The 12,785-nt window shown below is 36.2% G+C and overlaps 3 protein-coding genes and 1 long non-coding RNA gene across 4 annotated transcripts; 2 read left to right on the top strand and 2 right to left on the bottom strand.

The window, feature by feature from the left end:
- Positions 1–269: 269 nt before the first annotated feature.
- Positions 270–730, bottom strand: LOC125192388. Its single transcript, XR_007171380.1, has 2 exons — positions 663–730; positions 270–558 (listed from the first exon to the last, which is right to left on the bottom strand). It is a non-coding gene; the product is annotated as an uncharacterized LOC125192388 (long non-coding RNA).
- A 101-nt stretch (positions 731–831) lies between these two features.
- Positions 832–2,806, bottom strand: LOC125195172. The gene is made up of 2 exons (XM_048093359.1): positions 1,681–2,806; positions 832–1,120 (listed from the first exon to the last, which is right to left on the bottom strand). The coding sequence occupies exons 1-2, from the start codon at positions 2,804–2,806 to the stop codon at positions 1,083–1,085; spliced, it is 1,164 nt and encodes a 387-aa protein (XP_047949316.1). The 3' UTR covers positions 832–1,082.
- A 2,793-nt stretch (positions 2,807–5,599) lies between these two features.
- On the top strand, positions 5,600–10,019 carry LOC125191754 (calcium/calmodulin-regulated receptor-like kinase 1). Its single transcript, XM_048089167.1, has 8 exons — positions 5,600–5,940; positions 6,404–6,765; positions 7,089–7,242; positions 7,694–7,820; positions 8,570–8,655; positions 8,771–8,842; positions 8,951–9,154; positions 9,427–10,019. Exons 2-8 carry the CDS (start codon positions 6,458–6,460, stop codon positions 9,760–9,762), a joined length of 1,287 nt encoding a protein of 428 aa, XP_047945124.1. The 5' UTR covers positions 5,600–5,940; positions 6,404–6,457; the 3' UTR covers positions 9,763–10,019.
- A 747-nt stretch (positions 10,020–10,766) lies between these two features.
- On the top strand, positions 10,767–12,674 carry LOC125191931 (50S ribosomal protein L24, chloroplastic). Its single transcript, XM_048089366.1, has 4 exons — positions 10,767–10,922; positions 11,456–11,494; positions 11,953–12,183; positions 12,315–12,674. Exons 1-4 carry the CDS (start codon positions 10,830–10,832, stop codon positions 12,516–12,518), a joined length of 567 nt encoding a protein of 188 aa, XP_047945323.1. The 5' UTR covers positions 10,767–10,829; the 3' UTR covers positions 12,519–12,674.
- The last annotated feature ends 111 nt before the right edge of the window (positions 12,675–12,785 follow it).

Genomic DNA, 12,785 nt, shown 5'->3' with positions numbered 1-12,785 from the left:
TGTTTGGTGAATAAGACTTCTTTCAGCACAAAAGTCCTTCATTTTGGTGTTAACATACTCTCCCCCATTATCTGACCTAAGGATTTTAATTTTGGTTGGGAACTGTGTGAGAATCATGGTATAAAAATCAGAAAATTTGGAAAACACATCGGATTTGTTTTTAAGAAAGTATACCCACGTCATACGAGTACAATCATCAATAAATAAAACAAAAAAACGAAAGCCGTTCCCACCAACAACTGGAGCTGGACCCCACACATCAGAGTGAATTAAGGAAAAAACAGAATCAACTCTAGTATTACTGAGTTTAAAAGATTGTCTGTGGCTCTTGGCCAAAACACATGTTTCACAATTAAAAACGGAGTTCTTAACGAGATTAGGAAATAAAATGTTTAAATAACTTGAGGACGGATGCCCTAACCGCCTATGCCATAACTTGACTTCCTGGTCTGAAGTTCCGTGAGCCAGCATTCCTCTGCCAGATTGAGCTATCTCATCCACATAATACAACCCTTGGTGTTCAGTGCCACGCCCAATCGTCATCCCCGTCCGGATATCCTGCAGAAGACAAAAATTGGGCTTCATTAGAAGTGTGCAATTAAGTTCTCGTGTCACATGACTGACAGATAACAATTTTTGAGATAAGGTTGGAACATAAAGACAATTGGAAATTTTTAAAGATGGTGATATCTGAATGGTCCCTGCTCCAGCAACCGGGACAAGTTCCCCACTAGCAGTCTCGATACACACCCTTTTAGACTTCGTCAATTCTCCAAAATCTGCCCTATCATATGACATGGTGTCCGTCGCCCCACAATCAAAAATCGTGAATTAAGGAAAAAACAGAATCAACTCTAGTATTACTGAGTTTAAAAGATTGTCTGTGGCTCTTGGCCAAAACACATGTTTCACAATTAAAAACGGAGTTCTTAACGAGATTAGGAAATAAAATGTTTAAATAACTTGAGGACGGATGCCCTAACCGCCTATGCCATAACTTGACTTCCTGGTCTGAAGTTCCGTGAGCCAGCATTCCTCTGCCAGATTGAGCTATCTCATCCACATAATACAACCCTTGGTGTTCAGTGCCACGCCCAATCGTCATCCCCGTCCGGATATCCTGCAGAAGACAAAAATTGGGCTTCATTAGAAGTGTGCAATTAAGTTCTCGTGTCACATGACTGACAGATAACAATTTTTGAGATAAGGTTGGAACATAAAGACAATTGGAAATTTTTAAAGATGGTGATATCTGAATGGTCCCTGCTCCAGCAACCGGGACAAGTTCCCCACCAGCAGTCTCGATACACACCCTTTTAGACTTCGTCAATTCTCCAAAATCTGCCCTATCATATGACATGGTGTCCGTCGCCCCACAATCAAAAATCCATCCCCTCTCATCCACAATATTTATATTTTTAACCGTGAAAGCCACAGGAATATCAACATTTGGTTCTATATCAGGGTTATTGTCAAGCACAGAAAATCTATTTTGGCAATTAATCGGGGGGTTAACATTGTAATTTAACTTAAAATGGGGCTTATTTCGAGTTAAATCACAACTATTGGGGTGGAATTTGGAAAATTTGGATATTTGGGACTCATTTTGCAAGACATGGGGTTCATTATGAAATAAAGATAAATTAGAAGGGTTTGGGGGCAAACTCCCAAACCCTATACCTTCAATTGAACGAGTAAAAGAGGCGGAAGACTTCGGCGCCGCTGCCTCCCCTCGCTCACCACCGCTGCCTGTTCCCCACCACCCGCCTGCAATTAGGAGTTCTCCCGGACGATTCCCGTCGCCCCCAGCGCCAGTGGCCATCTGGTTGCCCGCTGGAGCGACGACTCCTCCATTCCCATCGACCTCTTCTCGCCCAATAGCCGTTTTTACTTTCCCAGCACCGCCCTTGTTCGCCTTGTGCCCGTCCTCCCACCATTCAGGGTAGCCGACGAGCTTGAAGCACGTCTCCTTGGTGTGCTTTGTCATTCCACAGTGGGAACAATGGAGTTTCGATTTGTCAAGTCCCTTTCGGTTCGTGAAGTTTCCGCGTGGGGGCAGCGCCGGTGGAGCAGTGTAGGGCAGTGGTGGTCCGCGTGTCTGCATGTGTGGTGGTGGCAGATGGAATCGGGTACCGAAGCCCGCTCCAATTCCGGTTTCTCCTGGGTCGGACAGTCTCGCCGACGGTCTCCACACGGCAGTCCGACCTTCCTCTTGTTTCATTATTCCGAATGCTTCCTCAGCTGTAGTGTCGCTGAGTTTGAGAATCTCCCGCCGCAGGCCATTGTACTTGTCGTTTAGCCCGGCGAGGAATTGGTATAATCTTTTGGTCTGCGTCTCTTTTTGGTAGATGCCAGGACCTTTGTCGCAACATGTATATGGACAAGGCTTCCTTGAATCTGTGTCCACCCAAAGTTTTTGGAGTTCACTCCAGTAGCCTTCGAGGCTGTCGTCCCCTTGCAACGTTCTTGTTGTCGTGATTTCAAGGTCGTAGACTTGTACAGGATCGACTCGTGCACCGAAGGTAGTGACAAGGCTTTTCCACATAGCCTTGGCTGTCTGATGTTGGGCGAATTGCACGACGAGTCTCGGCTCCATATTCTGGATAAGCCACGAGAACACCATGTAATCGGCAGCTTGCCATTCCTTGAACTTGGGATCGTCTCGTGCCGGCGGCTCATTTTCCCCCTCTATGTGATCCAGTTTCTCCCTGGATCCAATGTTTACAAGCATCAATTTTGACCAAATAGGGAAATTTTTTCCGTCAAGTTTGATGCCTATAGAAATTGTTTCAATTGATTTGGCCATTTGGATGTGATCTGACTTGATTTTGGTGGGTGTTTCAGGTTTGAGATTTGGTTGGGATGTTTGTTGCTGGATTTTCGAATTTTGGATCGGGTCGAAAGATTGAAAATGAAGATTTAGGATCGAATTGCTCGTGATACCATATTGAACTATGAATTGTATTTCATTGAACTGAATTGATGTTTGTGATACATTGTTGAATCCTATTTATAGGATTAGAAAAGTAAATGTACATGGAAACTATACACTTAGGAACTATAACACAATTAATGTTATATTCCTTGAAACTCTATAGTTACTCTTTCCAACATTCTTGAAACTCTAATACCATTAACAACAAACACTTCGTCCCCAAAATCTCTATGTTTAGTAATTAAATCTAGGTTGAAACTTTCTTTAAAAGAAAAAAAAAAAGTTAAACAAGGTGGATAGTGAACTACAAATTTAATATCTGCTGAATATACATATTTGTGGAGTACTTCATAAAAATAAATTGCACTAGAAGTTTTTTATCTAAGATTTTAATTCATTTAAGGATTCTTTCCCATCTTTGCCATATCCAACCTCAAGGAAAAATTAGATAATTTCTTATTTTCATCTCTCTTCTATTATTTATCTCTTTTAATTAAATATTTATTTTATGCAAAAATTATTATTAGATTTGATACTTGAAATACAAAATTTATTTCTTTATTTTATTAATCTATGAGGAATATACAAACTTATTACTCCCTTCGTCCCATAATAAGAGTTATTTTTTGTCATTTCAGTCCGTCCCACAATAAGAATCTTGTTTCACTTTTATTATAAATGGTAAGTAGGTCCCACATTCCACCAACTTATTATACGCACATTTCTTTATAAATCTAATATATATAAATGGGATTCATACTCTACTAACTTGTTCAACTCACTTTTCTTTACATTTTTTAAAATCCGTGTCATAAATAAATAGGATTCCTATTGCGAAACGGAGGGAATACATAAAAAAGATAACATTCCATACAAAACTTAAGTTTTACTATATCAAATTTGAACTATATATTTATATTAGCTATATATGGGTAGTGATAAAATGAAAACTTATATATTGTACAAACTCAAAACTCCTCAACACAGCTTCAACACAGTTTCAATATAATATCAACACAGTTAAAATTTCAAGATTTTAATGTCAACACAATATCAACACAACATCAATCATTGACTACCGTTGAAATTCTATTGACATTTTCCTGTTGATGCTTTTTTGTGATCTGTTGACATTTTTCAATGGTCCAGATCATAGTTTTGAGTTTGTATAATATTTAGAATTTTCATTTGATCACATCCCAGTTATATATTATATGAAAAACGTATAAAAAATACTTTCAAGATTATAAACAAATTATCTCAAAATGTTTATAAGAATATTTTTATTTTAATTCATAGTCTAATAGAGAGAGATGAGAGGAATGTAAAGATAGAGATGTGAGAGAAGAGATAGAAATGAGAATAAACAAATATAGTCAAATTTAGCTTTGAAGCTAAAAAGGGCAAAATGGAAAAGAACTAATTCTTTGAATGAAAATTTATATCAAACGAATTAAAACTTTACTTTGGAGACTATTGGTGCAATTTATTTTCGTAAAGTACCTCCGTCCACGAATTTGAGGCCTAATTTAACCGGACACAAATTTTAAGAAATGTAATAAAAAGTGAAAGGAATAAGATTGTGAAAGTAAGTCTTATTTTTATATATTATAATAAAATTTTAAAATATAAATGAAATAAAGTTAGTTGAATGTATGGTCTATTATCAAAACTAGCAAACACTAAATGAGATATTTATTGATTGAAGGAAAAAATGTCAAAATGAAACGATTATTAGTGGACGGGAGGTAGTATAGATGTATCATACATTTATCAAATACTACCAAATTTGTACTTCACTCAAAAAAAATCACGAAAAAAATAATAAAAAAGAAGAAAAAGAAAAAGTAAAAAATAAAAAATAAAAAAAAATACTTTAAACATAGTACTGCATAAATAATTTAATATCATTTCATGTATTCACTCCAACAATCATAAATGTGCAAGTAGCAAATAGGAGTATAGACTAAAATGTAGTTCTCCTTAAATAAATAATGTAATTAGAGAAATTCTATAAATGATTAATTGACCTATTTCAGTCTTTTAGACTTTGTTTGATGAAATATTTCTTATTCTGCAATCTGAACTGTCCTAAATTGTGAAATTCCAAATATCTGAATTTGAACGTGGAATTTTATATATCTTAATGTGAATTGTACGTATAAAATTCTATAAACAAAATGCATTTGGTGACTGTTTCGCAGATATGGATATTCGTTTATTGGAATTAATTTTCCAAGAAATTATGTTGGAAAATTACTAATTACTCCATTTATTAAAAGTTTTTATTTATAGATCTCTCAGAATTATATAACTTTCGCATTAATTTTTTTTAAAAAAACTTGATTTCACTTTTATATCACGAATTACACAATAAAACTCAAAATGAGACTATACATCACATAATTTGATAATAGAGTAGTAATTTAATATCACACCAATACTAGTACATGGAAATAAATTGGTTGTTGGCGCATAAACAATCAAAGTCGATGAATTAAATTGGATGGATTATTTATTAAGAGGAATATGATCCGACATAATAATAATTAATTTGGATAAGAGGGCAGAAATAAAAAAACAAAGAGAAAAGGGTATTTTGGGAAATAAGAAATGGCAGAGTGGCACGCGTAGTATAGCATTTACGAGCGGAATCACTTGAATTATGTAATCCAACAAAACAACTCATCTCTCTCATCGACAATAACAATTGCAGTGATCCTTTCTTGACCAGTTGCCATTGTTTCTTCCTCTCTTCTCCCCTAATATATACCAAATCAAATGTCGCCTTCTTTCTCCCCGAACAAATCCAAACTACCAGCTCAATCTTCACCCTTACTCCCGCACCTGATTCCTTCCTCCTCCTACATTTCTCCCTGTTTTCATCGCTGATTTTTTCATTTTCTTTTTTTCTTTCTCCAGAGAGAGAGTGTGTGTTTATGTGTTTCTGAAGAAGAAGAAGAGAGATGGGGATAACATTAGTTGGTCAGCAAAATTTCAGCAAAGTATTATTCAATTTTCTCTCTGTCCTGTTTTTTCCTTTTTTCTGGATGTGTTTTGATTAAAATTTTCGGTGTTTATCTGCTACTTTTCCTGGAACTTCCTGCTGATTTATACTTATTGTTTTTTGTTGACAAAATCGCGAGGCGAATTTTTGACTCGTGCTGTTTTGGAAACTACTGAGATTGACGATAACGCATGAATTTTTGTTCCGCTGTTGTTTGTTGATTATCTTGTTGTTGTTGCTTACACATTTATTCTTTTTCAACGTTCTAGACCCCTAATTCACAAGTTGCATATCTTTTGTTGATTATTTCCTCATAAAACTCTGTAACTGTCATGCATCTGTAGCGCAATTTCATAGGCATAATTAAAACCAAGGGCTCCGCATTTATGGTCTTGAGATCCTATCTGAAGATTATTTGATTTACTAGTTTTTCATGAATCATTATTGCTACTGTCTTGCAGTCACATGGACGGATTAGATAGTAGGGTTGAGGAGGTTGAGTTGTAAAGAAAGAGATGGAAGGGGAATCATCAGGCTTAATTATCGGGTTATCGATTGGAGTGGTGATCGGAGTGGCTTTGGCTGTAACAGCATTTTTTTGCTTCAAGTATCATAGGAAGAATTCCCAAATAGGGAATAGCAGCTCTAGGAGGAATGCAACGATCCCTATACGTACAAATGGGGTTGATTCTTGTGCAACAGATTCATCGCTTGGCACTGAATCGCCCAAGTCCGTGATGCCGAGTAGTATGCCCTTGTGGCTTAGGGGGCTTAAGAAGGTGAATTTAGTCACTGCAACAGGCATACTGGAGTATTCCTACAAGTAAGTGTTCTCACGCTGATTCAATTGCTATATGTCTTATGCAACATAGGTATGAATAGTGATTCGAAGTTGAATCTTCATAATGAAGATGATATGCCTGTAATCATCTACTCCGTATTTTGTATATTCAAAATATCATAGATGTATTTACCATGCATCTTTTACAAGATCGCTATGAATAGGAACTAAAAGGAAAAAGTAATTTGCCTCAAGATGAAATAGCAAAATTAGTGTCTGGCATAAATAGTCTACATGGGTATTTTATGTACATGTCATTGTTTTAGCCTTTTTCTTATGATATTGTTTTGTTAACCTACGAGCAGGGACCTGCAAAAAGCAACATACAATTTTACAACTTTAATTGGTAAAGGGGCTTATGGTCCAGTTTATAAAGCTCAGATGTCTGCTGAAGAGACTGTTGCTGTTAAAGTGTTGGCCACTGATTCAAAGCAGGGTGAGAAAGAGTTCCATACAGAGGTACTTCCATTTATCAACTAACTTATATGGCAGTCAAAATGTGCTTTATTTTAGACTTTTAAATCAACATAATAATCTTATAACTAAATTATTAGCTACACCTCCCATTGAGTCATATAATGTACAACTACATATTGCCAGCTTCAGTTCCAACTCAACAATGGAAAATAGATAACATGAGAGCCGAATAATAACTATAATGAAGTTCTTTATTCAAGATGGGATGTTAAACTATATTCGTCAATGAAATATCATATAGAAATGGTTGGATGGGAGATCAAGAACAAATTATTGAAAAAGAGGAAAAAACACTATATGGCTTTGATAACAATGATAGTGTTTCCTCATGTCCTTCTCCAGTGAGAAAGTTGTACACTGCTGTTAGTGCATGATTTGAAGATTTTTTGTGACTACATTACCATATTTATTCTTTATCTGCTCTTGTGCTCAGGTTATGCTATTAGGAAGGTTACATCACAGGAACCTTGTGAATTTGGTTGGGTATTGTGCAGAGAAAAACCAACATATGCTTATTTACGTATATATGAGCAGAGGAAGTTTGGCTTCGCATTTGTACAGTAAGTGCCTATAACATTGCTTTCAATTTAAGAAATGAAATTGTTTTTGTTCAACAGTATTTGGTGAAGCCCACCTGGGTCTATCTCTTCAAGTCGTTGTCTTCATTGCTATCTGGATCTTGATGCAATTTTTAAGAATTCCTAATTTACAATATAAGAAATTTGAAAATGGAATGAAACTTTTGTTATTTAAACCACAATGTGTGTTTGGTTGGAAACTAGATATTTGAGAAGATAACTTGTAACATAGGCAGTTCCAGCTGACTATGAACTTAACTTTCGCATCCTTTGCCTGATAAGTTTTCTCTAAGAATTTGATCCGCATTGCTTAAAGTATATGATACTCCCTCCGTCCCACTCGAATTGTCTCATTTCTTTACAAATGAGCACATGTATGAAAAGGTGATTAGAGTATAAAGTGTATCGGCTAACATGTGTTTAGAGAGAGAGAGAGAGGAGTGAGACAACTCAAAAAGGAAAGTGAGACACTTTGAATGATATGTACAGAGTACTCTTTATTGTAACTTAAATCTACTTCTGGCTCAAAGTAGGCGGTATTTACTACACATTTAATATTTTTTTAGGCATATTTTGGAATTTTTACTCTGCCTGTGTCTTATATATCTTGTACTTGAGTAATTTGAAAATCATGAACCTGTCAGTATCCATTATTTAAATTTGGAATTTTTACTTGATGGTACTTTTCCATTATTGCTGAATCATTACCTTTTTTTCGCATGTTCTTTTAGATGAGATACTTCAGCCTTTGAGTTGGGAATTAAGAGTTCAAATAGCCCTCGATGTGGCTAGGGGCTTGGAATATCTTCATGACGGGGTACGTTGGATAACTTATTTTTATGCTCACAACAAATACTAGTCTTTTATGGTTATGCATCTGTTTGCTGCCTTGTTGTCACATGCTTATCTTCTGCTTTTGCAATTGCTTACAGGCAGTTCCATCTGTGATACATCGTGACATCAAATCCTCAAATATTTTGTTGGATCATTCCATGAGAGCCAGGGTAATTCTTTGTCAGTATTCCATTATTCTTATAAAAAGATGTTCAAAATTCTTATGACGTACTAGTGCGTTTTTAAGATGTTCATACTATGCATGGGCTATTTCACAGGTGGCAGACTTTGGACTTTCAAGAGAAGAGATGGTTAACAAGAAAGTCTCTAATATTCAAGGGACTTTTGGGTATCTCGATCCTGAATACATATCAACCCGGTCATTTACAAAAAAAAGTGATGTTTACAGCTATGGGGTGTTGCTTTTTGAACTTGTTGCGGCAAGAAATCCCCTCCAGGGTCTTATGGAGTATGTTGAGCTGGTAAGTTGTCTCCATAGTCTTAGATTGCCTCACAATCTTATGATTACACCGACTTTTGGCATATCACATATTCTCCTCGCACCATTTATGTTTTCCGTCTTTTCTCCAGTTTCATGCGTCTTATTTAATAATCGAGGATCTGGTTTTTTATTTAGGATAAACGATTCTTTTCTTCTTTTCTCTTGTTCCTCTGCCAGCATTGGTGTCACTCTGTCTGCATCATTTGTTTGATCATTGTTTTCTCTAGTTGATTTTGGTAAATATGATCACAGGCAGCCATGAACACCGATGGAAAAGTTGGATGGGAGGAACTTGCTGATCCTCGTCTAGATGGGAGAGTTGATGTGGAAGAACTCAATGAAGTGGCTGCCCTCGCACACAAATGTGTGAACCCTACAGCTAAAAAGAGACCAAGCATGAGGGACATAGTTCAGGAGCTCTCAAAGATTCATAAATCCAGGCATGTTAGGCGGAAGCAGAAAGAATCCAGGACTCCTAGGGCAGATTCTGTCATTGTCAACATGGAACAATTAGATCGTCGCAGCCCAACTTCTCAACACCAAAGAGTGGAATCACTAGACAGCACGGCCGACTCCATTGATGTTTAAAGAGCATGCTTTTCTTTTATTCTTTTCTTCTTTCTATCTTTTGAATTTGGATTTTGATCACACCACAATCCTTAGCTTTTGCTCAAACAGCGCCCAGCTGCTTCAGATAGGCCTTCGGATATTTTTTCATTTTGCTTTGTGTATATAGTAACTTCTCCAGATTGACCTTTTTTTTTTTTCTTTCATCGCTCTAGTTTTGTATATCTCCACAGGAATTTTTGATCTAATGATTATGAAAGCAATCCATGTTGTACATACATATTTTACTAGTATTTCTTTTCTTGGGAAATTCTGGTCTAGAAATAGACGTCCTGCTAGATTACTGTTTCTTTTAGAAATTCGGACAAAATCTATGTGCGAAGATGTCGCTGAACATAATTCGACTTAGACCTTTGGTTGAATAGAGTTAAACATAATTTCTAGCATTCATTTTAGCAAATTTATAGTCTTATGATCAAGTTTGCTAGGTCAAGTAATAAAGTTTCTTCGACTAAAGCTCGGATATTGTCATACATGTTAAGATGATAAATATGAGTACATAAAATGAGTATGGTATATATTCTATTAACTTTTTCATCCATTTTTGGTATAAAATCAAATATTTTTATAAAACAGAGTCAAAACTTGGAAATTGAAATATTAAATTTAGTACATGTAGTATTATTTGTTTTAAGTCATAATATTACAAAAGAAATACGATATTAATGTGTGCAGTGTGTGTAGTGTGTGAAATATGTAAAATATGAGAAGCGTGTGTAGTGTGTGCCAAACGGAGACTTTGTAGAAAGTAATTGCTTATATTGTTAGGAAAAACTTGTTGAAACAAATGTATCTCAATAAAATTACTTGTACTAGTACTATTCAACATTAGAGGAAGATGCGACTTCTTTATTTATCATCTATATTCAGGAGGGAGGGAGACACGACTCTTGAAGACAAATTTCAACTGTAGAAACCGGACGGCAGGGCACTGGATAGAAAGGCGATTCTGGAACATTATCTCTATCTCTCTCTCTCTCTCTCTCTCTCTCTCTCTCGTCACTCCGCCTAGTCAGAGAAATCCAACAATGGCTGCTCTTCAGAGCTCATTTAGCTCGCTCAATCTCGGCCCCAGTTCCTTCCTCGGAAAAAGCGTCGCTCCCTCCCTTCACCTGCCCCTTGTATGTTTTTCTTACCGCTGTATTATCAATTATCTTCGTCAAATCATCCAATAAATTACTTGAAATTCAAATTTTAATGTGCTAAAGTGAGAAGGGGGTTTAACAGAACACGGAGCTATAAATTCGCTGTTATACTCCGTGTGTCAAACCCTGATTAATAAATGAATTAGTGTTATGATTGTTATCCCCATTACTTTCGCTTTGATAAATAACTCTAGTGTTTATGACTTATAAGCAATTGAAGAGTAACTGATGTCATCATGTTTGAAGGTAGAGAGTGAATTGTTGAAGAAACTGAATTGACTTCAGTATGCTTCTTTTAACGCATTAGGCTACTTGTACCGGATATACGTAAAAAGTCTGAGGTTTCTTCGTTACATAACATAGCCAAACTAAACCAATGCACATGTATGAAGCATGCTTTGTGAACTTGTGGAGTTGTTTTTGGTGCAATGTGTGAGCTTTCCTGCCACTAAGCCTTGGAACAAGATGCATCTTTGGTTTATTGTAATAACTCGTGCTTCTGCTTGCAGGTTAAGTTAACAGAGCAGCCGACTTCAATTGTCGCCAAGGTTGGTTGAGTTTGATCATTTTACACATCATTTGCTCCTAGTAGTATCTGACTAAGCTGCACCTGCTTATTTAATTTTCATTGAATTCAAAATCACCGTTTCCTCTTTAGCTACATTGTAAGATAAGTTTATCATAGTCTCCCAGTGCATGACATGCATATTCTGTATAGATCGATGAAGCTTCTTTTTTATAGCTAGTCTAGGAATGGACAGGAAAAATTCTTCCAGTAGTTCTCCTTTAAAGAAGTATTTCATTCGTTCTATTAAAATATGTCTTGATTATTTTTAAGAATTACCTTTTTGTTCTTTGCTATTTGTTTGACTGATTCTTGCATCTAAACAGTTGCACTCCTACTATGCCTACTATTTCATCATTTTTGCTGTGTTACATCTCTGAATTTTATCTTCAAAGTTGCAAGCGAAGTTTCTTACTAACTAAATTGAAATCTCACCAACAGCTTAAACGATGGGAGAGGAAAGAGTGCAAACCAAACAGTTTACCGGTGCTACATAAAATGCACGTTAAACTCGGAGATACTGTAAAAGTCATTTCTGGAAAGGACAAAGGTAAAGTCGGCGAGGTTAGCAAAATTTTCACGCATAATAGCAGCATTGTGATTAAAGATATTAACTTGAAGACAAAGCATGTTAAGAGCAAGGGAGAGGATGAACCTGGGCAGATAATCAAGGTTATTTCTCTTCCCAGCTTGGAGCTTGGACCTACAATTCCCTCTTGAAAATCTTATGTGGTGATATGCAAGTAAGGCTGAGTGAAGTCATTGCACTTATTAACATGTTTAATGTTTTTATCTATTTTCAGATTGAAGCCCCTATTCACAGCTCAAATGTTATGCTTTATTCGAAAGAGAAGGAGGTGGTGAGCAGGGTTGGTCATAAAACCTTGGATGATGGTAAACGTGTTCGTTACCTAATAAAGACTGGAGAAATCATTGACAGTGCGGAGAACTGGAAGAGAGTGGCTAAAGAAAAAGAGAAAGCAACAGAATTAGCTGCTGCCTCTTAGGAGACCAGGTTCTATAATTCCATTCGATATATCCCAGCATGTAACAATCTAGGATCTACGATTTGTACTCCTTCATTTATTCTTTGACTTACATTCAAAGGACACACTTTTGTTCCTTCTCAAATCCTAGTATGATAAAATTTTGTTGGATGTGAATAGCAATATCTCTTTCAGTAATTCTCTTTTCTTGGTATCATCCAGGAAGCTGCTGCTAATCAACTATATAAATTGCAAAAGGTTGAACTTAGGTGTTGCATAAGAAGCAGT

This window comes from Salvia hispanica, chromosome 6, assembly GCF_023119035.1.
Source record: "Salvia hispanica cultivar TCC Black 2014 chromosome 6, UniMelb_Shisp_WGS_1.0, whole genome shotgun sequence".
Classification (NCBI taxonomy): Eukaryota; Viridiplantae; Streptophyta; class Magnoliopsida; order Lamiales; family Lamiaceae; genus Salvia; species Salvia hispanica.
Note: the sequence above shows the minus strand (reverse complement) of the source record. Positions and strands in the feature narration are given on the sequence as shown.